Source organism: Crocodylus porosus, unplaced genomic scaffold (genome assembly GCF_001723895.1).
Source record: "Crocodylus porosus isolate Cpor-Errol unplaced genomic scaffold, CroPor_comp1, whole genome shotgun sequence".
In the NCBI taxonomy this organism is placed as follows: domain Eukaryota; kingdom Metazoa; phylum Chordata; order Crocodylia; family Crocodylidae; genus Crocodylus; species Crocodylus porosus.
Window position 1 is genome coordinate 17,038,249 of NW_017728928.1, and position 24,808 is coordinate 17,063,056.

The 24,808-nt window shown below is 47.3% G+C and overlaps 1 protein-coding gene across 2 annotated transcripts in view; it reads left to right on the forward strand.

Moving 5' to 3' along the window:
- The window catches only part of TRIM16 (tripartite motif containing 16), an 87,314-nt gene that overhangs the window by 58,560 nt on the left and 3,946 nt on the right, over positions 1–24,808 (forward strand). Inside the window, exons 1-4 of one of the 2 annotated variants that reach the window (XM_019542726.1) lie at positions 7,156–7,918; positions 18,044–18,139; positions 21,464–21,697; positions 23,513–23,684. In XM_019542726.1, the coding sequence (XP_019398271.1) occupies positions 7,370–7,918; positions 18,044–18,139; positions 21,464–21,697; positions 23,513–23,684 (1,051 nt within the window). In that variant the 5' untranslated portion in view covers positions 7,156–7,369. Of the gene's footprint in view, positions 1–7,155; positions 7,919–18,043; positions 18,140–21,463; positions 21,698–23,512; positions 23,685–24,808 lie in introns of those variants that run through there. The other variant, XM_019542727.1, reaches the window with a different exon arrangement.

The window sequence follows — 24,808 nt, forward strand, 5'->3', positions numbered from 1 at the left end:
TAATCTGCATTCTGGGATTTTAAAAAAATCCCATGAAAAGGTGTATTATTTTTAGCATTTTTCTTATAGGCGAGGGATCCAAGTTACACATAAACTAGTTTAAGTGATCAGAAATTGGTTTAAACTTGTAACAGAATAGAAGTTCAGTGCACATAAACCAGTTTCAAAATGGCTGAAACTGGTTTAAGATAAACCTGGTTGAATGTAGTGTCAGACTAAATTGATTTAGGTCAAACTGGTTTATGAAACTTCTGACCCAGACTGCTATCTGATTCAAGTTAAATCAGAGTCCTCCCAGCATTTTGCAGCCCTGCTCCGGAGAGAAGGGCTGGCCCCACCCCTCTGCTCCCTAGCCGGAGCAGGGAGGACTGGCTCACTGGCTCCCTTAGGCAAACCACTGCTGGAGTCTGGGGCCAGGGAGGGGTGTTAAACTTTGCTTTCCCCAAGTACAGAGCTGCATTGCCCTGCTTACTTAGTGCTGGCTGCAACTGTGGACTGCAAATCCCAGAGGCACTTGGAAGCAGGAAGAAGTGATGAGCAAACCTGCAGAGTCCTGCTGCTGTCAGTCTGGATGGCAAATCCCAGAGACCTCGGGGGCAGCAGGAAAAGGAATAGAACACATACTGGCTACGTGCCAGAGAGCCATAGTCTAGTGCCCCCTGGCTTCTGGCTTGAGCCACTGCAGGCACGTGGCTGCATTTCCTGAATCAAAAGTGACTGTCTCTTCATTTGCTTATTGGTTCAATCTTTGCAGCTTACACTAATGTGCAAAGACTGAATCAACTCAGCCTTGGGCTTTTTGACCGTCTCTGCTTAGCCATAGTCACATTACTTTGCCTTAGCATTTCTTTTAAAAAAGTGGTATGAAAACCTTGCCAAAAGCCATTTACAAACTGCAATGCTTTCCCTTTTTTGAGGGCATTTCACTCTCATCTTATTAGTTTGGTATATTTCTTACAGTTGCTAAGGATGGAAAAAACCTTGTCTTGTTTTGCCTCAGAAAGAAAAAACATGATATATATAGATTTCATAGATTTCATAGACATTAGGGCTGGAAGGGACCTCAGAAGATCATCAAGTCCAGCCCCCTGCCCGAAGGGCAGGGAGTAAGCTGGGGTCATAGGATCCCAGCAACATAAGCATCCAATTTTCTCTTGAAGGTGTTCAATGTAGGTGCCTGAACCACCTCCGATGGCAGGCTATTCCAGACCTTGGGGGCTCTGGTGAACAAACGTTCCCCCAGATACTGGTGGTCACCCCAATAAACTTATAGGTGGCCATCAGATCACCCCTGAACCTGCGCTTTTCCGGGCTAAAGATCCCCATAGCTCTCAGCTTGTCATCGTAAGGTCTGTTTTCCTGACCTCTGATCATGCGCGTGGCTCTTTACTGGACTCTCTGAAGCTTCTCCACATCCTTTTTGAATTGTGGGTCCTGAATGCTCCTGAAGCCACCACAGGTAACTCTCGTGCCAGCTCTGCAGCCCCAGAAATTGGCATAAGAAGTAACGCAGTGGGGAGTTCCATTTTTATATAGAAAGTGGGTTAGGGTCACCAACCAACCAAAAGTGAAGTGTCAGAGGGTGGGGTCCTTAGAGATGGCCATGATGTCTTTAGGGCCCTGTAACTGTGCCAGCTTTGCTCTGTGGGCACTCTCGAGTCTTTCCTGCCACATCTTGTTGGTTGAAATAATAAATTGGGAGGTTGCCCACAAGTTTGTGTGGTCACGGTTCTGCTGAACCTCACTAGATCCTGCTGCCTTTGGATCCCTTGCCAGGACTTACTCAAAGTCTGTGCCTCTTGAGACACCCCAAGCCTTATGGGCTAGATGTATGGCTCTAAATCTGCCCCTTTACCATGCCCCATGCCTCGCAGTTGGTATTTAGACATTAGCTCTTGTTACGAGGTCTCAGTTTAGTTCAGCCTCTTGTTGTCACTGGACCCTTAGCTTCAGTAACTGCACCCTCTGGCATCGGGCTCTCCACACTGTAGTGTGCCCCCAGTGAGGCCTTCTCCTCCCCAGTAGCCTCAGCCTGGTCCACTGGAGTGCAAACAACAATGTAAATACAAGCCCCTGGGCTGTAACATAACAGCAGCCATACCATTGGAGGCCTGTAATATAACATTGGAGGCCACACTCTGCTCCTTTAAGAAGGCGAGCTTCTCCCTCAACCATGTGTGCCTCCTAGGTCCAGATACTTTAGGAGTTCCTGAAGCTCATTAGTCTCACCAGCAGCAGAACAGGCACCCAGGTAGCTCCATGGAGCTTTTCCACATGCACTCCACTCCCCCCAGCAGCTGCCAGGGCCCTAACTGCCCTTAGTCCCAGCCCTGGGGCTTATATGTGCCCAGGGCCCTGCCTTCTTCCGGTCAGCTGACTGTGCTCAGGTGCCAGCTAATTCCCTCATTAGCTTACTGCCACGGCAACCTGCACCTGTGGGGCTTCTGCCTGGCACCCAGCGCCCTCTCTCTAGGCAGTTTTTGCCCTTAAAGGAGCAGCTGCACCTTAGTGCCCTGCAAGACGAGGGAACAGGTAAAAGATAAATAGGCATCAACGCTGTGGTAACATACAAGTAGCACCTTAATTTTCCCTCACACCTCTGGACATGAATGGCGTATGCCCCCCCGGTGGCTGTGGCGAGGGTGGGGGTATGGCAGCGGTAGGAGCACAGTGGTGGCGGCTGGAGTGTGGCAGCGGTAAGCAGGAGCTCCTGCACACACCACCAGCAGTCAGCAGCAGGTGAGGGGGGGATGGCGAGCACTGGCCAGGGGTCACCTGCAGATGCCGTCGGTAGCATTGGCAGCTGCCAGCAGGGATCACTGACCACCCGCAGACGCCACTGGTGGTGTCAGCAGTGGGGGACGGGTGGTGGTGGCAAGCAGCGACTGCCCATAGGCACCTTTTTGTCGGCATTGCCTTTTTGTAGAGGGTGCACCGCCACACTTGGGGGTGCACGTGCACCCGCGTGCACCCTCTACATGTCGCCCCCTGCCTCCAGAGGTGTCCCCAACCCAGTCTTTAGTTTGGAAAGTGCTCAAACAGAAGCCTGCGCTTGCTTCCAGCTCTGAGCCCAGCTTCTTCAGACTGCAGCCCTGACTGACCCAGCCGGTAAGATCTCAAGTCCTGCCATGCACCCCTGGGGCCCAGTGACCATGTGTTCCCTTCTCCCCGCTCCATCTTTCTCTTCGGGCCTCTTCCTGCTTCCCCTTCCTTTCCCCCCCCACTGCCCCCAGGCCTGGGGGCTTCTGAGAGTTGTAGTCCACATTACAGTCAGCACAGCTCTGAAAATGACTCCCCTGCTGTTACACACATCACATGCACATTACACTGTTACCCTCTTGTCTGCCATAACCAAAAGGGGTGGCAAGGAAATTCCCTTTTACCAAATCTGTGAGGTTGTGGAAGAACCAGTTTCACTTTTGCAGCTCTGACATTCTGAAAAGCGTAATAGTGCATCTCTGCTGTGGCACTGGCAGGTCCCAGCAAAGGAGGGATGAAACACCTAAGTGCACAGACACGCTGCAAACCCAGAATTAATCCAGTGACATTACTTTGGGTGCATCTGGACTGCCTACAGGCTTGCAAGAGATAGCGGGATCAAAAATGGTGCAGATGGATGCATCTGTAGCTGCTTCACACATATATTCCCATTTGAGACTATGCCTCTAGCTAGGATGTGGCCAGAACCTGTCTGGTAGGGCTGTGCGAGGCTCTGGACTGCACTTCAGATCCGGAGAAGATTCAGACACTTTGGACGCTGAATCAGTATGTCTGGACTGAAGCGCTGGCTTCTTTAGGCTTTCCGGAGCTTCCGAGCTGCTTCAGAAAAGCTTCGGAGCAGCTTTGGATATCTTGCCATAGGGTATAATGGGGAATCAATTAAATATCTATAACTTTGTTGTTTTTTGTCTGATTTGGATGAAACTTCCTGGGATGGTAGCATATCCTGAGAGCATGAAGCCTGCCAAGTTTCAAGAAGATAGATTTAGGAGCTGGGGAGGAACTGCACCCCAAATTCTTCAAAGCAAAACTCATGTCACTTGTATGTGTTACATCACAGTGGATGTATGAAAACTTCAGGGGTAGTGGTCCCTGCTGAGGCCACAAAGCCCACAAAATTTCAAGGAGATAAGTGCAGGGGTTTGGGGGGAACTGCACCTCAAGCTGCTGACGGGCAAAACTTGTGACAGATGACACTGTGTGTGTTAAGGCACAGCAGGGTGAAAGCTGCAGGCCTGCTAGCCCCTGCTGAGGCCACAAAGCCTGCCAGCTGTCAAGGGGATCAGTGCAGGGGGGTTCTGGGGCCCTGCACCGCTAGCTGCTGACAGGCAAAACTCATGACACTGGTGCTTGTGCACCTGTCTGTCTGTCTTGGGGCAGTTGATTGTCTGTACTGATTCTTTCCTCTCCTTAGTCTGTGGTTTTGTAGGCGTTAATCCTTGCTAAATAACTCATTTCATTAGCTAGCTACTGTGTATTGAGCTGGTTCCTGAGTGAATCATGATTGATTGATAACTGGTGACAGTAGCTTAGCAGCCAGGCCTGCAGTAGTCCCCCCCGCCTTCCCCCCCACAAGACAGACATAGTTGCACAAGTACCCATGTCACCGGTTTCGCCTGTCAGCAGCTAGAGGTGCAGGGCCCCAGAACCCCCCTGCACCGATTTCCTCGACAGCTGGCAGGCTTCGTGACATACAAGTGACATGAGTTTTGGTTTCAAGAATTTGGGGTGCAGTTCCTCCCAGGCTCCTGCACCTATAGTCTTGAAACTTGGCAGGCTTCATGCTCCCAGGAGAGGCTACCATCCCTGCATGTTTCATTCAAATCAAACCAAAAACAACAAAGTTATAGATATTTCATTGATTCCCCATTATACCCTATGGCTGGATCTCTGAAGCAGCTCTGAAGCTTCGGAGCTGCTTTGGCTGAATCGAAGCGGGAAACCGATTCGGAGCTCCGGATCAGATTGCTGGCATACAAACTGGCTGGATCTGAAGCCAAATTGAATAGCAGCCTACTTGCACAGGCCTACAGTCTGGCCCTATCCCCACTGAAACTTGCTGTTGCAATGGTATAAACCAGCCCTTAAAAGAATCCAGGACAAAAACTGCACAAATGCAGCAAATTTTTTTGGTGACCACATGTTAAAAATAGAAATGACACTGTAGCAGTCATGTCTGTCCCATGAGTAAAGGATGTACTGAAATCCAAAATGGGGGAGCATATTGTATATATTTTTTCTCTCAGAAAAATGTCTGAAATGTGTATGGATTTATTTCTGTAGTACAGGTTTCCCTTGCTTTGTACTGTACATGCATTCCTGGAAAATGGCGCAGAACTTGAATTCACATAAAGGGAACCCACTTTACAACATAATAAATAGGGGTATGTTCCAAGACCTCAACTGTACTGACCCCCAGACCCATTTCTACCACTTTTACAAGACAAATAGTCTCACCAACAGCAGTCCATACACACAAACACAGGCACTGTCATAATGGGGATGGCAACTACAGAAACACGTGTCGCAGACAATAAACAAGAAGCACAGATCCATGCAGGAGACTATATTTTGGTGTGTGTCGCTCCCACAACGCAGCACAAAAACAGCTGACTGTGGGCTTCCACCACACCAATTGCATAACAGTGAATTTACCTTGCATATAACAACTTTTTGGTATAGAAAGGGTCACTGCATAAGAGGGAATTTGCACTTACAGAATCCACATAAAGCAGGGGAAACCTGTATAAAGAATTTGTTGGTTACTTTGAAAACCCCATCTAAAATGCCGAAGTGCTTTGAACACAATGCATGCTACTGCAGTGTGACAGGAGCAGGTCTTTGTCATGCATCAGCTGCTCTCTAGAAGTTACTCATCTGCACCCTCTTACCAATGTAGTAAGTGACAACTCACAGCACTAACTTGCCCTCCTTTATCAATGAACATACAAACAATGTGTTGCTGAATAAAATGGTGTGAGGCTTTACCACTCATCAATTTGTCTGTGGAACCTGCCCAGCGGCATGGTCTTACCCTGTGGTGAGTGGAAGCTAAACCATGGTAGTTTCCTGAAAGAGGACTCAAGTGCTGTGGGCACTCACCATATTGTGGGGTGTGCGCACAAAGGTAGTTTCCATGGGGCAGTGGTCATGTATTAAAGTTCCACCATCCTTTGGCTCATGGCAATTTTTTTGCATGCCCTCAATGCCCTAAGTATTACATATGATTAATGGGTCAAAACCTGGCCTTTCCCTTCAGGTTTTATTTTGTCCTTGATCTATCATGGTTCTGTCTGAATAAAATCTGTACCGAAATCACACTGCCAGTACGCCCTTGTCCCCATACTTTACCTGTGGCAAATTAGGGTGTATTTGATGTTCTTGGGCATTGTTCCTGGTCAGTGTGAGAGGGCTGTTCCAACAATTTTAAGAACAGGTGAGGCATTAGACAAACACGTGTATAGGATGATTTAGATGGGGATGATCTTGCCTTGAGAAGGGAGTTGGACTTGATAGCCTCCTGAGGGCCCTTCCAGCCTTACTCCTCTATGAAAAATTGCACCACTAAATTGGTATTTTATCTAAAGGCTAAATAAGAGAACTCTAGTCTTTGACTCACATTCATAATAATATTTTCCAGGCTACAAGTAGGGCTAGTTTAAAACTTTCCATCAAAACTTGATCATAGGATTATAGGAAAGTAGGGCTGGACAGGTCATCTAGACAAGGTCATCTGGTCAAGTTTCCTGCTCAAGCCAGGATCATCCCTGACTCAATCATCCCTGCAATGTGTCTGAAAACTTCCAAGGATGGAGCTTTTACAGTTTCTCTAGGAGCTTGTTCCAGTGCTTCACCACCCTTACAGTCAGGGTGGATGGAAAGGTGTATATATAACAAAGCAATTTTTTTTTGTGCAGAAAGTTCCTGCTTTCCTCAGAAGCTTCCTTTTCTATAGAAAATCTGAAAACAAAATATTTTAAATGAGCAGCTTTCATCCCAAATCCCAATAAAATGTTAGCTGCTTCCACAGGGTGAAAAGTTACCGACTGGCTCTAGCCACAAGAATAAGTGTCAGTGGGAGGAGGGAGGTTTGGGACAGCATGGTGAGGATGAGCAAGACTGGCACTTTTAAGAGAAGCTGTTTTCTAGAGCTCATACCATTAAGTCACTCAGAAAAACTGACTGCTTGCTTCATGGCTGGAAGTGCACTTTCACTTTCTAAAAGAGGACGGAGAGGGTTAACGTGCAGAGGCAGTTCCAGGAGCTCAGGTGAGGTGTGGCTCTTTTTCATTGCTGGGCCCTGCAGTTACAGTGCAAACACCTTGGAGTGCAGCAGCAGCCACCGCTTGCTTTCTAGAGGAGATTTGCTATGGCTGACTCTGACGTACACCCAGGATCAGTACTAGGCAGCCCCGTCTCAATGGCAAAGGGGCAACAGGCCTATAAGGGCAGTAACTTCTCAGGTCAGAAAATGGAAGGCGAAGAACCGAATGGTTTTGAAAACCAAGGAAGTGCTAATCCAGCATTGGAGCTGCAAGGCAGTCTAACTGTAAATGGCTCTGAGAAGGAAACCGGTCCATCCAGCTTGCTGGAGCAGGGGAATGGAGTGTGTGGACATGAAGACGTTCTGTGTGATTTCTGCCTGGCTGAGAAGGTCCTGGCAGTGAAGTCTTGCCTGACCTGCATGGTGAATTACTGTGAGGACCATCTCCGGCCCCACCTGGAGAACAGCAAGCTGCAGAGCCACAAGCTGATGGACCCCGTGAAGGAAATAGACTTGCAGACCTGCGAGGCTCACAAGGGTCGCTTGGGCTGGTTCTGTCAGATGGATCTGGCCTGTGTCTGTGAGGAATGCCTTGCCGGAGAGCACAGCGGACACAGCGCGGTCACCTGTGAGACAGCCCGGAAGGAAAAAGAGGTATGTCACTGCCTGTAGTTGCTGTGTTAAACCAGGATACAGACTGCTATGTGGACGGCAGAATGATGGGGTAGGGCTGTAGGCCTGATTGCCTTCTCCCCATGGCCATTGTACGCTGATCGAGCTCCACTGGGTTTATTTCAATTGTCACTGGAATAAGAGAGGGGAAATGTGGGCCTGGTCTGATCCCCCACGGTGGAAGAAAGGGCTGTTGGGTTCAATTTGGCAGATGATCTGTTCTCTCTTTTTATGGACCAGATCCTCCTCTTGCATGGTACAAAGCACGAGTGATTCCAGTGATGTTGATCGGCCTGATGCTCCCCTTCCTTAAATCACATGTCCTCTTTCACACCTCTTCAAAATAGTTGTGAATTGCTGCCATTCTGGCTGTATGTGGGCCCAAGGGTACAAATCTAGGTGAAGGGATGAGAATCAGTGCTACTGAACTAGTAAGGGTGAGGCCTGGCCAAGGGTTGCTTTTGAATACCAGATTAGCCAAAAAACTATTCATACATTTGGCCAATTGTATCAGCCAAACCCCCCCACTTCCCGCCACAAAAGGTTCAGATGTTTGTTTCTTCATTTTCAGAATGAAATACCTTGATTTTTGGTTTAAAAATCACGTTTTCCTAAAATCGACTTACATTTTTAAATGGTGAGGAAAGCGATACTTGATCCCACAGTAAAATAAATTAATTTGGGACAATACATTTCCAACATGCTGAAATAAATTATTCTGATTGTATGTGCACATGCATGCATTTGGCTTCCAGATTGACATTTGTCATTATTTGCACAGCTGTATTTGGGAGTGGGTAAAGGCTTCATGGTCTGACCTTGAAAGAGCTTTCTAACTATATACCCATACAAATAGTTACAGGAAAGGCCTGTTTGTTATGCCCAGAGAAATGAGGGCCTGGGCCTACAAAAGTAACTATGGGTATCCCTTAATCAGGGAGGCCAGTCGTGACAGACCAGGATGGGAGCCCATGTGAAGTTTTGGTATTTGCATTCCCACAGTGTTTCTTTTTCTTTGTACATGGAGTGAAATGCAATTTTCACCTTTTGCCCTATTTACCTTTTCTTTATATTCCTTTAAGGTGTTACTGGGTGCGTCTACGTGAGATGCTAGAAGTGCAGTAGACTAATTCTATTGCTCATTAGTGTGTCATGGCAAAAGCCATCAGAAACATTTGCTGGAGCTACTGGGAAGTAGTACTTATTATGGTGCATTAAGTTAGTGCCTATTATTACAGGTACTAAACTTAATACATCATAATTATGGCACTTTAATGTACATAGATTCATAGATTCGTAGATGCTAGGGTCGGAAGGGACCTCAACAGATCATCGAGTCTGACCCCTTGCCTAGGCAGGAAAGAGTGCTGGGGTCAGATGACCCCAGCCAGATGCCTATCTGGCCTTCTCTTAAAGATCCCCGAGGTAAGGGAGAGCACCACCTCCCTTGGAGGCCCATTCCAAATTCTGGCCACCCTTACTGTGAGGAAGTTTTTTCTGATATTCAGCCTAAATCTGCTCTCTGTCTGTTTGTGACCATTGTTTCTTGTTACCCCAAGAGGCGCCCTGGTGAACAGAGCATCTCTGATCCCTTGTTGCGTCCCCCTAATGAATTTGTAGGCGGCCAGAAGATCACCTCTCAGCCTTCTCTTGCGGAGGCTGAAGAGGTGCAGGTCCCTCAGTCTCTCCTCATGTAAATGTCCTCACTTAGAAGCCGAAAAGGTACGATATGTTTTCTGCCTTAGTATGAGTCAGTGGTGTGTCAGACTGGTGTAAGCTTTAGAAGGAAAATTCTAGGTGTGCTCCCCAAATAACTCTTCTTTGGTATTATAATATGTGAAAACCTAATAGACCAGTTCACCTTAGTGCTTGAGCCCCGAAGTCTTTAAGGTGTAGATGCTTAGGTCTAAAACAACAGATGCTTAGGACTAAAACTGCAATACTGAAAGCCCCTGGCTCAGCTGCTGGCTAAGATTAACTGTGCTGAAACTCCATAAGTGCCTCCCTTTGTACCTTTGGGGCTCTAACAGTGCTTTTGTGGAAGCTCAGAATGCCTTAGTCTTGAAACAGCCAAGCAACTTGGTACTCATCTCACACCCAGGTCTGACTGGGATGCAGAAACTCAAGTGTCCCTCCACCTAAATCTTCTGAGGGCAGCCTGAGGGTTTTCCATGAAACACACACAAACAGTCCTGTTAGCAGGGCCTGGGATCTGGAGCCCGGTTCTATCCACCTACTTAACAAAGTGGACTTAGGCATCTGACAGTGGAACAGAATCAGACTTCAGTGCCTAAGGGTGTTGATACAAGTTACAATTCACATGTGGTAACTAAGCAACGTTAGGCAGTCTTAAAGTTAGCATGTGCTGTGGACAGGCACATGTTAAGGGTTAATACTCTTGTTTATGTGCTCAGCTCTGACTTGCTGGTAGAGTGCTGATAAGTAGGGGTGTGTGAAGCAGGCCCTATCTGATGTAGATTCGGATTCGGCCCGAATCAGGGACAGTGATATGATTCATCAATTCAGATCACTGTCCCTGATGTGATTTGGCCAAATCCGAATCTGAAGATTCGATGCTGATTCGGAGAATCAGCAGTTTGGTCATAGACACAGCTTTAAACGTTTTCTCTATATACCTCAAGGTATCAGCATGACTCATGATCGCTGCAGTGCTGGGGCGCATGTAGCATCCCACGGGAGCACAGGGGGCCCTCCATGTGCTTGGCGGCAAACCTGTAAGTGGACTGGAAGTATTTCCAGTCCACTTCCGGGTCTGCTAGGAGCATGTTGGGGGGTTCCCCCCACATCCCCCCAGCTTGGCGATCAGCAGCAGGGGGACCCTGGGTGCCCCTTCAGGCCCAGGAGGCACCAGTTGGCGAGCCGAGGGGCCCCCCAGCTTGGTCCTCGGTGGACCCAGAAGCGGACTGGAAGTGCTTCTGGTCCACTTCTGAGTCTGCTGCTGAGCGCACTGGGGACCCCTCCCCGCCCTGCTCCTGTGGGACACTCCATCCACCCCAGCATCACAGCACTCATGAGCCCCTGCTACCTAGAGGTATGTAGAAAAAACAGTTAAAGCTGTGTCTATGTCCGAATCGCTGAATCTTTCCGAATCTCTCTGCACTGATTCGGAGGGTTCCTATTTGATTAAGAGAATAAAGAGTCCTTTGATTCATTTCAGATTCAGAGATTTTGCTACCAAACTGGGCTAAATCTCTGCTGAATTGAACCAGGGACTAAAGTTTTGTACAGTCCTACTGAGGAGCATGGGCATGGCTAGGAGCTGCAGGGTTGGTCCCATGGATGACTGGATCTCCGGCACTCCAGCAACTCCTCCTCCCTCCCCACTCCCAGTGACTCCCTAGCAGCTCCCCCCTCTCCTTCCCACCCCATGTCATTTGCTGGCTGCCGCGCATCCCACTGTGAGGTGCCTTGCCCTTCTCATGTACTGCATATGCAGCCTAGTTGCCTAACTGGGTTTCACCCTGGGGAACTGTTGCCTGAGTTAGGTGTTGCAAGACTCAGCATTGTGCTGCCCACATTTTCTTCTGATCTAGCTGCAGGACCTGACCTGTCTGCCTTCTCTTAATCCTGCTAATGAATGTATCTATCTCTATCTTACAGACACACAAGTTCTTTGTCTCCATTACTCCTTCTGGAAGACAGTTGCAGACTTGCTGTTCTCATGTTCAGAAACCACCTATTTTCCTTAATTCATATGCATTCTTGTGCCACATTTTCTTGTAGCTTACATAGTTCCTTTGCCTTCCTAGTGCTCCTGCCACCCTGAAACTACATATTTATTTATATTATTCAGTTGCATCCCCTCTCAGCCTACTTTTGCTGATTTAATAAGCCAAGCTCTTTTGGCTCCATTCATAAGACAGGTTCTCCATTTTATGATCAGCCTAGCAGCTTTTCTTTGCCCTTGTTCCAGTCTGAATTCATCTTTTGTGACTATGGGTGATCAGAATTATATGCAGTATTTGAGACAAAGTTTTACCAGCTTCTTGGAAAATAGCACAAATAATTTCCATTCTCTATTGGAAAAACATTGCTTCATGCATATCAAATTGAAGGCTCATAGTCAGTGAACACACCCAGATCTTTCCATTATTCCCAACTGACAAGCTTGCAGCTTCTACTGAACATTCTTTTATTAGACTCTGATGGCTCTTTATACTATTAAAATTAATCTATTTTCTATTACTGCAGTACTCAAGGTCATACAGTCCTTCCTATTTGATATTTTGATTCTCTTCTGTGCTGACAACATCTCCAAACTTTGCATTATCAGCCAATTTTGTGAGCCTACTTCTCCTTCAGGCCTTTAAACATGATATTAGAAGATCAGTCCCAAACCAGCCATCAAGGGACACTACTCAACATCTCCCTCCACTCTGGTCTTTTCTCCTTGAGCACACCCCATTGTTATTTATCTTTTCACCATTTCATCATTGACTTGACAGTTCTTGTAGTTATTCCATTTGCCTTTTCCTCTCATTGCCCCTTCACCTTTTCCTCCCTGTACACACCTGTTCTAATTTCTGCTGACTGGAGCTGCTACTGAAACTGAAAATGAGTTGCAGTGACTCACAGCTTGGGTAATGGGTAGAGAGAGATCTCCCAGTTGTCCTCACCTCATCTATGATGTAATTTCTTCTCTGGTTCTGACTTCCAAGGACCTGGAGAGTTCATGAAAGCAATCCCAGATTCCAAGCCCCTTCTTCCTGCCAGCAACGTTTTCCACCATCAGGTTCAGGAAGTTTACAGATACTCTGAATTTAATTTTTGCTTATTTTGCACTCTGGAGAATACAACAGTATTCCTCCCACTCACTTTACCCAAAACCTCTCAAATAAGTATATCTGAAAGTACACTCAATACCTTTCCAGCTAGGAATGTTTGGGCTGGTTTCAACACGTATGCAGACAGCTATGCTGTGCTTTTTCATGCTTTACATAGTGGGGCCAGCAGAAATGAAGGCACCAGGAAAATACCAGTAGGGGTTGATCCAGGATTTGAGAAAGGGGTGTGAGAGTAGCTACCTGTGCTGCAGGGGTGGTTGCAGCCCCTGCTCCCAGCCTCCTCTGCCCCTAGTGTGGGCAGACCCATGCCATGGGAGCCTCTAGGTGGGGGACCTTCCCCTCTGTACTCAAAAGCACATCCCCTTCCCTTCCACCCCCCTTCCCCACCTGCTGCTGCTGCTTCCCCTGTGGTCCCAGGGGTGGGCAAGCTTCAAAGCTGCTCCTGCCCACTGCAGCCTGGATGCATGTGGACTGGGGTCAACTGGGAACAGTGACAGCAGCAGAGGTAGTGATGGGCATGGGGTGGGTGACCCCACCCTGCCTGGTTCCCTGGGAGCAGGTGTAGGGAAGGGGAACCTCCACCCATTGTTGCCAATGCTGTTGCTATTCCAGCTGAGCCCCCAGAAGCAAGCCGAAGTTGGCAGGAGCAGCTTTGAGAGGACTGTGGAGAAAGCAGGAGCAGCAGGTGGGGGAAGGAGGAAAAGGAAGGGAAGGGATGTGCCTTTAAGCATGGAAGGGAACAGGAAGGGGGAACCTTTATGTGCTTTGGGGGCTTTAAAAAAAGCTCTCAGAGGCTTCCACCTTGTAGTCAGGAGCCATGCCATTGCACCACCTCTGGATCCACCTCTGAAAACCATATACCCAAGGCAAGACACAATATTTGAGCTGCTGGTGAATAATCACTACTGCTCATTTTAATGGGATGATAGATTCTGAGTCACCTTGTGTGCTATTTGTTGAGCAGGCAGCACTAATGCAGACACATGGCTCTTGATTTCCAGAATCACTCAGCCTCCACCTCAGTGATTCTCATCCAGGTTCCTGTGGCACTCTGATTACGGGCAGATATTACACATAAACCAGTTTAAATAATCAGAAACTGGTTTAAACTGGTAACAGAACAGACATTCAGTGCGCATAAAGTAGTTTTAAAATAGCCAAAACTGGTTTGAGATAAACCTGGTTGAATGAATCAGATTTAACTGATTGAGCTCAAACTGGGTTATGCAATGTCTGTCCCAGACCCCTTCCTGGTTTCAGTTAAACCAAAGTCCCCCAGCATCCTGGCATGCTCTCTGGGCTGTGCTCTCTGCTCCAGTGGAGCAGGGCTGGCTCTGCCCCTCTTCTTTGCAGCCAGAGCAGACAGGCAGGGGCGGGGGCCAGACACTGGCTGGGAAGGGAGCAGGGAAGAAGTTTATTTCCTCCCTCCCCTGTCCCACCAGCATGGACCTGCACTTCCCCATGCTGGATGTTCCAGCAGCGGGGGCATGACCAACCCTGGAAATATGCTTGCCCCGGATTACTGCTGCCTCTGCTCCCCAACACCATGAAGGGGGGGGGAGGGGGTGCCCTCATCAAGAGCCCTTCCCCTTGCTGCTGCAATGGCAGGGTGGGGGCGCGGCCGGATGCCAGTGGGCAGGGCTGCTTAGGCAGGGGGCAGGGAGGGAGGTTATTCCTCTCCCTCCGGTGTTTGGCAGAGGGGGCAGCAGGGGGCTTATTCTGTGTCATGCCTTAAGCAGGGAGCAAGTGGCGGTGGTCAGGGCAAGCAGACCCAGCTGCGGTCCCCTGGGGACAGAGGGAGCAGAGCGGGGAATAAATCCCCTTCCTGCCCCCTAGTGGCAACATGGTACATGGGGGTGCATATGCACTCCCTGAGAGTGCTGGTGTGCCCCCTGACAGCCCGTGCTCCCTGCTTAGGCAATGGGCAGATGGGAGTGCTGGTACCCCTGCTGCAAGTGCTGACTGGGGAGTAGGAACGCTGGTTGAAGCGCCACAGCCACTTCCGGGAGTAACTGGTGTGATCAGCTGCGATCGGCTGTGGGGGGACTCCCCCTCAGTCACTGACTGGTCACTGGGGGGCATGTGCCCCCCCCCCGACTAAGGTGTCACGGCACCAGTCACTCATGCTGCCTCCTCTGCCTCAGGGGACATGCCGCCTGGTGTCTGGCTGTGCCCAGCCCTGCTGCTGCAACAGCAAGGGGGGAGCACCCTGGAGACCCAGCTTGGGTCTCTGTTGGTGAGACAGGGAGGGGGCGAATTAAATCTCTCTCTCTGGCCAGTTCAGTCAAGGCTAATGCCCAGGCTGACCACCCCCCCAGCACAGCTTCCCTGTTGCTGAGAGGTGCTCTAGCACCCCACTCCCCCTGCCACAGGCATGGCCTGCATTTTCTCAGTCCAGAGGGAATGTCTGTGCAGTTGCTAATCAGTTCAACCTAGGCAGGTTAGACTAACCTGCAAAGATTGACTCAGTACAGGCTCTGGCTTTTTGAATGGCTACCTCTAGCCTCTGGGGTGCCTTGAGATCTTCAAGGGTGCTGTGGGGTGCCACACAATGTTAGCACTGTGAGGCGTGCAAACATGATTCACAAGATGAACCCAGAGATTTCAAATAGTGCTAAAAACGTTCTGACCTGTTGTGGCATGAGTCTTTTTCAACAGAAAAGATGCTTTATTATTTTTCCATAGTCAAAAATGTGAAAACTAAGAACTGGCATTTTCCAAGAGGTGCCTTGAGACTAACAAGGGGTGCCTGAAGGCTAAAGAAGATGGAGAACCACTTCTCTGTTTAGGCACCTGAGTGAAGGGGTCAGATTTTCATGATTAGTGCACAGCAGCTTAGCAGGAAACAAAAGAACCAGAGAATTAAGGCTTGTAACATCCACTAGCATTCCCGAGGTCTGTTTAGGCATCCCTGGAAAGATCAATAATGTGCCAATCAGGAGGAACTGTCACCAAGTTACTGCCTTGGTGTATGGGGGAGTGTGGGTCTCAAAGTTATATGGTTTTTCACAGATGGTGTATGTGATTATTGTCTGCTATCATCGTCTCACTCCTGTTGCCTTTAGTTGTTTCCTAAACAGCTCTCCCCGCCACAGTATTTTCTTTGCTTGAAGCATTACTTCTCTTCAGACACTGACCTGGTACAAACTTTTCAGCTCCTTTTTCCTCTTGAGACTCTTTCAGCCTCCCAGTCTTTTTCAGTGTTGCCTCTATCTGCTGTCTCCTTCCTGAGAACAGGTTGGGTCTAGCTGAGATGGTCCCCAGGTACCTTTGACTTCAGGCAGAACTGATGGTTAATTGGAGACAGCTAGCTGGGATATTTCTCTTCTCTTTTTTCCCCTACATGCAGCAGTTCATGCTGTCTTAGAATCTGACTGCATATGGGTCCTTCCTTCTGGCTTTTACTTGTACAGAATTGGGCACCCTGTTGGCTGAGATAAGCAAAGCATGTTTTAATTGGTCATAGGACCATAGGGTCATAGGAATTTCCATGATACAGGTACCAATGGTCTAACTTGAGCATCTGGTCTCTGGAAACAGGCAGATGGCATAAGCTGCAGAGGAAGAACCAGCCTCTGTCTCCCGCAGGATGCTATAATATACTTGTGCTATAAGCCACTTGGGGAATTATCTACTTGACTGTTGTGTTTAGCCTACAGTTAATTTAATGGGGCTGAGCCTTGAGTCTCATAAGTCTGGTTTTCACTAGTCTCCCTATACGAATCAGACTTACTGGGCCCATAACGTTTCCTCCAGCACGTGGAGCAAATGCACTGATTCACATACAGCTCCTGCCGCCTGCTAGCATAGGAGATACAGCCAGGCAGCACTGCCATAGCAAATGAGGTGGGGAGGGGGCAAGTGGGGTGACTGCCCTGGGTGCCGAAGCAAAGGGGCACCAACAGGTGCTGCCCAGCCAGGGCAGGATGCAGTGAGAGGCTCATTTTGGGGGGCACAGGGATGGGGGGGGTGGGCAGCTCCCACTTCTGTGTGTGCACTCCTGAGCAAGCATGGTGGGGCATGTGCCCCCAGATCTGTGCACAGGGAGAGGGGGTGGGCTGCTGCTGTGGGCTTTGCCCTGGTTGCCAAACTTCCTTGCCATGGTACAGCCAGGCAGAAATAGGTGTGGGTAGGGATAAGAATAAGGCTGCCTGCAGGATACCTGGCTGATGAGTGAATTCTCAGTTCCTAGATTTATATTGTGTGTAGCTTGGCTGGACCAAAGAATCTGACCCCTAGAGACCATGTGTGCTTGTTTATGTGAACGATTGTTGGGCTGAGGTGTTTAATTTCACTAGGAAATCAGGGGGCTTCCAGGTTAAGTTAGTTTAAGTGATGCTTCATTTTGCAGTGTACCCCACAGGAGGCCAAGTGGCAGTTCACTCTGTTATTGAAATGAGCTAGTAGAGCTGAGGAGAAATCACAACTTCTGACCTGCAGTAAAATGCTGATATTCAGAAATTTATTTTCATCCCAAATCAAAATGAAAACCTGAAATACACGTTAAAAATCATAGTCTTGTTCTGTTCTTTTACTCTGGGTTGAACATCAGGTTTGGGGTTTAGTTCTGGCTCACAAAAGCATCCAAAAATCTGGCAGTCTGGTTCCTTCTCTGAACATCTAGGAGAACAGTCTTGCTTATGAGATGATTTGTGTCCTTGCTCTATTCTATATGTGGAGCCTGCTTTAATTTATCTACACATAACTCTATTGATTAAGTTGGAGTTAAATTGGTGTAAAATTCAATGAGACCAATTCAGAATCAGACCAAAAAAGACAGGGAAACTTTACTGAAAGCTGCAGAACTTTGAAACCTTTGGATTTGGTTGTAGAAATGGCTGTCTGGAAGAAGAGTCTGGTTTAGGTTGGTGGGAAAGGGGGCTGATCTTATTCTGGTTAACCACTACCTCTGTTTCTAGCTTTTGTATGAAAGACACAGGCTCTTGCACTGTGGGCTCTTGTACGTCCTTTACTCACTGGTGGGGCATACAGGTTAGAAAATTGTTCTGAAATTTCCCTTCCCTCTCCCTAATGCTCTTTGGATGACTGACATTCTCAAGGGGTTATTTTCTGCAGTCACGTGTGACAAAGTATGTTTTACTTGCTGTTTTTGATGCAAATAAAAATGCCCAGAATATTTTGCATCTGAGGCCTGCTGTTTTCTGTGGAGGGTGGTATAGATTTCCAATAAGCTTTGGGTATTCAAAAAGTAATTGTAGGGGTTCAGAACGCCTCTCTTTTCTGCCACCATCCCTGATCTCAGAGCAAGTGCATCATTAATGTCTGTTTGATCCATTCGCAGAGAGAACTTCTTCGGACCCAAATGGAATATGACAGGAAAATAAAGTCTGCCGAGAATGCAATTATCAAACTGCAGAATAACACTCAGTCTATTGTGGTAAGGCTGAATTTGTGTCATTTCTCTTCCTCAGACCATACTGATAATAGCATGGAAACAGTAGCACTGTACCTGACAAGAGATTGAATGTATCAAGTACAGCTCAAGTAAGGCGTAGGCAGACTCCATGCCCTTTTCATCTAGACATAGTCCAGGCCCCCCTTAACCATGGTGTGCCATGGCCTGTGTGCGCTGAGCCACTACTCCTGCTGCCTCCTAGAGATTTCTTTTTATGATGACTACAAGAAGGGAGACAACAGCAATGGGTCAGGTTGGAACTATGCTGCCTTAGAAAGGTAGGACGGCTAGAGTGCTAACCTGAAACTTGGGTTAGCTCTGCCACAGACTACATGTGGGACCCTGGGTAAGTCCAGTTAGCCTCTTTGTCCCTATCTCTGGATGATAGGATAACAACACTGCCCTAACACAGAGGTTGCTGTGAGGACAGATGTGCTGGTGATTGGGAGGCACTCAGATACTTTTTAGTGCCTCTGCTAGATTTACTGCAGCTGAGAGGCCTTTAGAGCTAAAACCATGAACTTCTGTAGCTTGTGCTGAAGAGCCAAAGCTCCTTAGATGGATCTCAGCCCTGAGGTTTGGGCACATATGGGGACTTGAGACAGACACTTCACCAGTTTGCTTCCCAGGGGCACTGAATCTGAAATTCTTTGGATTTGGTGTGAACTCAGATCACACATGAGGACCACAGTTGGGGTTCACTTCTAGGCTTAAAGTTCATTTTTACCTTGAAAAGTAACAGTACAAAAGTACATTAGTCTCTTGGTCTGGGTGGAGCCAGAAAGGTCAGAGTTGCAGGAAAAATACAATGTACTCAACCTGTAAATTAAACAAACCTTTTTGAACCTCTACAAGGTTATAGGTTCTTTTGAGTTCAGAGGGAGATCTGGGGGTAGATTTGTCTTAGATCCAACTGGATTTGCTCATTTCAAAAGGGAACAATGCTTGCAGTGCTGAAAGATTGAGCATTCCAGGGTGGGAGCATCTTTGCGTGGGCTTCTGCTATGGAAAATAATCCCAAAACAATTTCTTGGTGATATCATCCAACTGCCTGCAAAATGCATCTTCGGTGAGTCACCTCTCTGCAGGGTGTGAGCCTTCCCAAGAGCAGTCTCGTATTCACACTATTAAAAGAGTGAATAATGATTGTTACCCTCTTGCAATTGCTCTGCACTCACCTAAATCCACAGACCGCTCCCTTCATTTCACGGTACAGCTGCTTTCTGGCATAGAACTGTTCCGATGTTATTTTCCTGCCTGGTAATTCACTAGGTGGCTTGCATAATAATACTTAAAACCAGAGGGATGATGTGGCATGTGATATAGCTGATGAGGAACAAAGCCCTTCATTCTTAGGCAGCCACTTCACATCCAGGTGTGAGCCATTATCTCCTGATGGCTCTTTGGTGGCCTCTGGGCAATAATTTGATGGTCTCAGCTCAGTTTCTGTTGGATGAGTGCACAGATCATAGTGGGAATGCTGGGACAGGATCATGGAGATCTAACTGCCCTCTAGCCCAGGGGTTGGCAATGTGTGGCACAGAAGTTGGATGCAACTTGACTTGGGGCGGTATGGGGGATCATGCAGATGCATTGTGCTGCCTGTCCCCACTGCAGCCCTCTGCTGTTCTCTTGTGCCTGCTCTTACTGTTGCTGCAGAGGGGCCTGGGATTGGTGGTAAGGGATCTCTGGGAGGCTGAGATTTGTGATCAGAAGCAGGGGTGCAGGTACTAAGCCCCAGCCCACCATGTCAATAGGTTGCCAGCTGCTGCTCTAGCTGATAGAAGACAATCCTGAAAGTTAGGATGGAAACACAGTGGCTGTGTACTGTCGGGGGTGACTGTCTAGTATTACTGTCAGAGCTATGGATACATCTGGGGCATCTGTTCTTAGTGCCAGGGACACAGCTTTCAGCAGTACCATGTTCAGTTTAAAGTTAATATGAAATAATAAAAAGAAGGGAAGTCCTGCACTAGGAGGGAGAGCCCAGAGGTGGAATTTCGTAGATCTTTGCCATATGATAAATCTGTCTCTGCTTTCTCCCTAGGTAGACGAACCCCTGCTGTTGGTTCATTGCAAGCTTCTTGTTATACCACATGTAGCACCCTTTCCTCCCCAATAAGCTTTACTGCTTGTCAACTTGACCATCATCATTTTAAATAAGTGAAGGGGGTTGGATGGACAGGGCCCCTTACTCATTAAGAAGTACTGTTGTTGGGTATTTGGCGTCAAGTCTCCCCACACCAAGGACATGTTGGCACTGACTAACAGGAGGTTAAGGCCAAGTGCCATATACCTATCTCTGTAACACCAAAAGGGGAGCCAGGGCTTGCTTCCTTCCTGCCAATCCTCTGTTCTGAAAAGAAACAGAAATCCCCTGCCCAGGCTGTTAAGAGCTTTGGTCAGTTCACCTCATACAGCTACTTGCCACAACTGTTATTGGTGTTAGGGGTGGCCCTTTTACGAGCATGCAGTAGTTAGGTCAAGTTTGCATACTCCAGAGATGTATGACATGCAGTCCACTGGATATTTCTTTCACTATTGAATGAAAAAATATTTGAAAAGCCAAACAGAAGGTCTTTGGCCTTGCTGTGTGCTAATTCATGAACGTATGCACATGCCTGCATGTGCAGTCCAGTTTCGCATTTGCTAGCCTGGTGAGGACAGGATGGATCTCTAGTGGCAGCCCTTCACTGGCATTCAATTAAATTTGAGTTAGGTACCCCTGACTTATAGACAGGTATTGTCTTGGCCAGCTCTCTCAAACCAGTCAAAACCTAGGAGCCTAAAACTGTCCTAAGAGTATGTGTGTAAGGAAGTATTTTGGGGAATTGGGACCAGAATCTGATGTGGGAACCTGTACATTGGGTTGGAAGCCCCACTGCAACTAAATGTGGGGTATTATCTGGAAAACTGGGAGCCCTTTTCAGAATCTCGGGTCTGGAACAATTGGGACATTTGACATCTGCCTTAGATATGTTGCTTACAATGCTCGAAGGGGGCCATTGTACTCATAAATTGTAGCCTTCTATATAACACAAACTATAGGGCTTCTCTCAGTGAATTCCCGTATGAACTACAGTGAGTCTTCTAGAACAAGAGCTTGTTCTTGTCTCTTATTTCAGATTCACCAGTTACCCGAACCTGTCACTGCACTTGTGCTATGGAGGTTTCTCCTTAGTCCACATACAATTCTGTTGGGTTGTCCCAATGTGTTTGCCAATAAGGTACAAGGCCAACACAGCAGGAAAGATGGCAGCAAAAGCATGTTTGAAAAGACAATAATGGTGGCTTTTTTCCTTGTAGAGCTCCATCTCTGAAGTGAGAAACCTGGCTGAAGAGCAGTTTGGGGAGCTGCAGGAAGCTGTCAAAAAGGCCCATTTGGATGTGCTGTCATTTTTGGAGGAGAAGGAACGTGCTGCAGTTAATCATGCCAATGGGATAAAGACCCACTTGGAACACAAGTGTGCCATGATGGAGGAGAACAAATGCAGGGTGGAGAAAATGGTCTCCCACACCAATGACACCCTCTTCCTAAAGGTACCTTATTCTACATGGCATTCCCATTATAAGGGCTTGAGAAATAGCATAGCTGCAGGTTTTGCAGCCTTGAGGTTAAGTATGCAGTATTGATTGCATAGTCCAGGCTTTCTTGCCCTGCAGTAAAGCCTTCCAGTGTAGCAGCTCCCAAACTTCTTTTAGCTGAGACTCCATTTAGTCAGATAATTTTTTGTGCCCCATGTATGTAGTTACTGCAGCCTGCATGTCTGTAATTACCCCGTAGTAAGAGAAAACTAACTTGGGGCTTTATTTCATTCAGGGTTAAACTGCCTGGGTTTAGTAGTCCCTGTGGGGTTACAGCAGGCACAAGGACAGTTACTACAGAGCAGCTGAGGTCTGGTAAAGGCTTGTCCCTGTTAGAGCACATGGGGTAATGATAGATTTGGGTGAATGAAGGGCTCCATGGGGACGGTACCCCTACAGTGGGACTCACTATTTCAAAGCCTGATTTGGGAGAGGATTATTTTTTCCCTTAAGTTATTTAAAAAATAAAAGACAGAAAAATGTTTCCTTAAATCTCTGAGGGCATCATTAATTGGGACTGGATGAATATCATAGATCTATAATAGGGGTGTATGAAACTTTGGCAACCTTTTCCTTTCACAGGTATTTCGGCTCATTTTGGTGCCTGAAACACGAATCTGAAATGAAACAGAAGGCTCCGAAACATCTCTGAAAAAAAAGGAAACCATCTGAAACATTTCAGAGATGTTTTGTAAAATTTTAGAGTTTCAGAGCTGGCCTTGTAGGGAAACAGAAACTAAGAGGGAAGGGGAAGCGGGGGGAGGAGAGAAGGACTGCTCTGATATTGGCATCTGTAGCCGGCCAGTGTCTACAATCTGCCCTTGAGGTCTCTTCCAATCCCAGTGCTCTGGGGGAGAGATGACAGCCAGCTGTCATTCCACGTGCAGATCTGGGGGCCTGCACCCCCTGAGAGGGCTGCAGGGGTGTGCCAGACTCCTCCCAGGGGGGCACGGGCCCCTGGATCTGCGTGTGGCATGACAGCATGCTGCTGCTGCCAGCAAGTGATATGAGTTTTGCTTTGAACAGTTTGAGGTGCAAGTGTACAGAAACCCCTGCACCTATCTCCTTGAAACTTGGCAGGCTTCATGCCCGCAGAAGAGGCTACCATCCTGGCAATGTTCATCCAAATCAGACAACAATGAGACAGCTATAGGTATTTTATTGATTCCCCATTATAGCCTATGGCTGAATCACTGAAACAGGGTCGAAACTCAGAAATGGTTTCGGATGCATTGAAACAGAACAGTGATCTGAAACACCAAAATACATTACTGTCCCTCTGAAACAGACAAATCCAAAACTGAATCGAAACATAGCTGTTTGGCAGAACTCTAATTTATAACCTAATATTTTTCAGGTATTTCTCTTCCTTCTCCTTGGAGAATGCTGGAATTATTGCTTTCCTACAGCCCAAACCCTAATCATTTCATTATGAAACCTGGCATGTTATGTCCTTCATCATTTTATGACCATGCTTTTCCATGTTATGACCATGACCATCATTTTTCTGATGTGCTCAGTGAAATGGCAACTGGTAGCTAGGTCCTGAGATTGCTCTACTTTAGTTAGAGTTGGCTCAGTCTTTACAGTCACCGAGTTTGGCTGGGAAAACACATGTTCAGGTTGAGTTTTTAAAGATCCAAGTCTGATCCCGCTCTTATGGAGATTGACTAGGATTTTGCTTCTGACTGACATGAATTGGATGTGGTACAAAACCAGCCAAATATATGCAGGAAATAAACAAAACCAGATTTTTTTTGTTTGGATTAGGAATACTGTGAATTCAAGAAGAATGCAGGGGTGGACACGCTTCCCAGTGTTTACATTGGACTGAAAGATAAACTATCAGGGATCAGAAAGGTTGTTGTGGAGTCAACAGATCATTTGCTACAGCTTCTCCGAATCTCCTATAAGGAAAAGCTCCAGGAGTTTGCAAAGGAAGGTAAGCCTCTTTTGTAACTCTTTAATGTGCATTTGCAGAGATGTGTACGTGTATGCGTATGCATACTGTAACCCTTTTGTTGGTTGGCAAAAGTGAGGCCCTGAGAAACTGCATGCTATGCAACTCAGCATGTGAATATAATACAATCCAGCAGAACAGTCTTTTGATCTGTAATAAGATCCTGGCACTGGATTTATGGCATTGTGCTGACTGCTGTGAAAACAGACAGTGCTGATTGGTCATGACGTTTTGCTGACAGTTTTCAACTTGCTGAACCCCAAACTTTCCATGCGCACATGCAGCTTTGATGGAACTATTTTTGAGAATATACTTTAGAGCAGGGACGGGCAATTATTTCGGGTGGAGGGCCACTTACTGAGTTTTGGGAAGCCATCTAGGGCCGCATGACAGGCAGTTGGGGGCAGATAAATATTAATTTGCTAAATTTTTTAGGGGCCCCGTGGGCCAGATAGAATAGCCTGGTGAGCTGCATCTGGCCTGCGGGCTGCATTTTGCCCAGCCCTGCTTTAGAGCCAGGGCAGAGTTTCTTGTCAAAGGGCGAGAACATGCAAAATGACCCGGCAGTTGGGCACTCATGTAGAATGTGGAAGGTCCAGGTTTAAGCGTCTTGATTTGTGTGAGTCCATTCAGGCACTCAGACCTGGGCTTCTTATATCCCAGGGAAGTTTCTGGAGTACCAGGCTATTGATTATTTTAAATCTTGAATTGTTTTGCGGGATGGGAACACCTGTTTCCCACCCAACTCTAATAGCAGTCATGAAAAGTTTGCAGTGTATTAGTGGGTGAGCAAGCATAAGTAAGGGGCAGGAAAGGATATTTTATATTTAAGTACAATGCTTGATTAATCAAGTGAGCCAGGAGAAACGCACTGCAGGCGTTTCTCTCTGCTCCACCAATTCTTTTATTCAGTTCTGTCTCTGCCTTTCTTTACAATGATAAACACATGCAATCAACGCTTAATGATTTACTGTGCGGAAAAGCCTGAACGCTGTGTTGCTATCCTCATTCCTTTTAAATCCATGAAGGAACTCTGACAAGCAATAGGATACAATGCAGCTGAATTTGTTGCCCCAACAAGTTAATGCTGTCGGCTGGTCTAATCA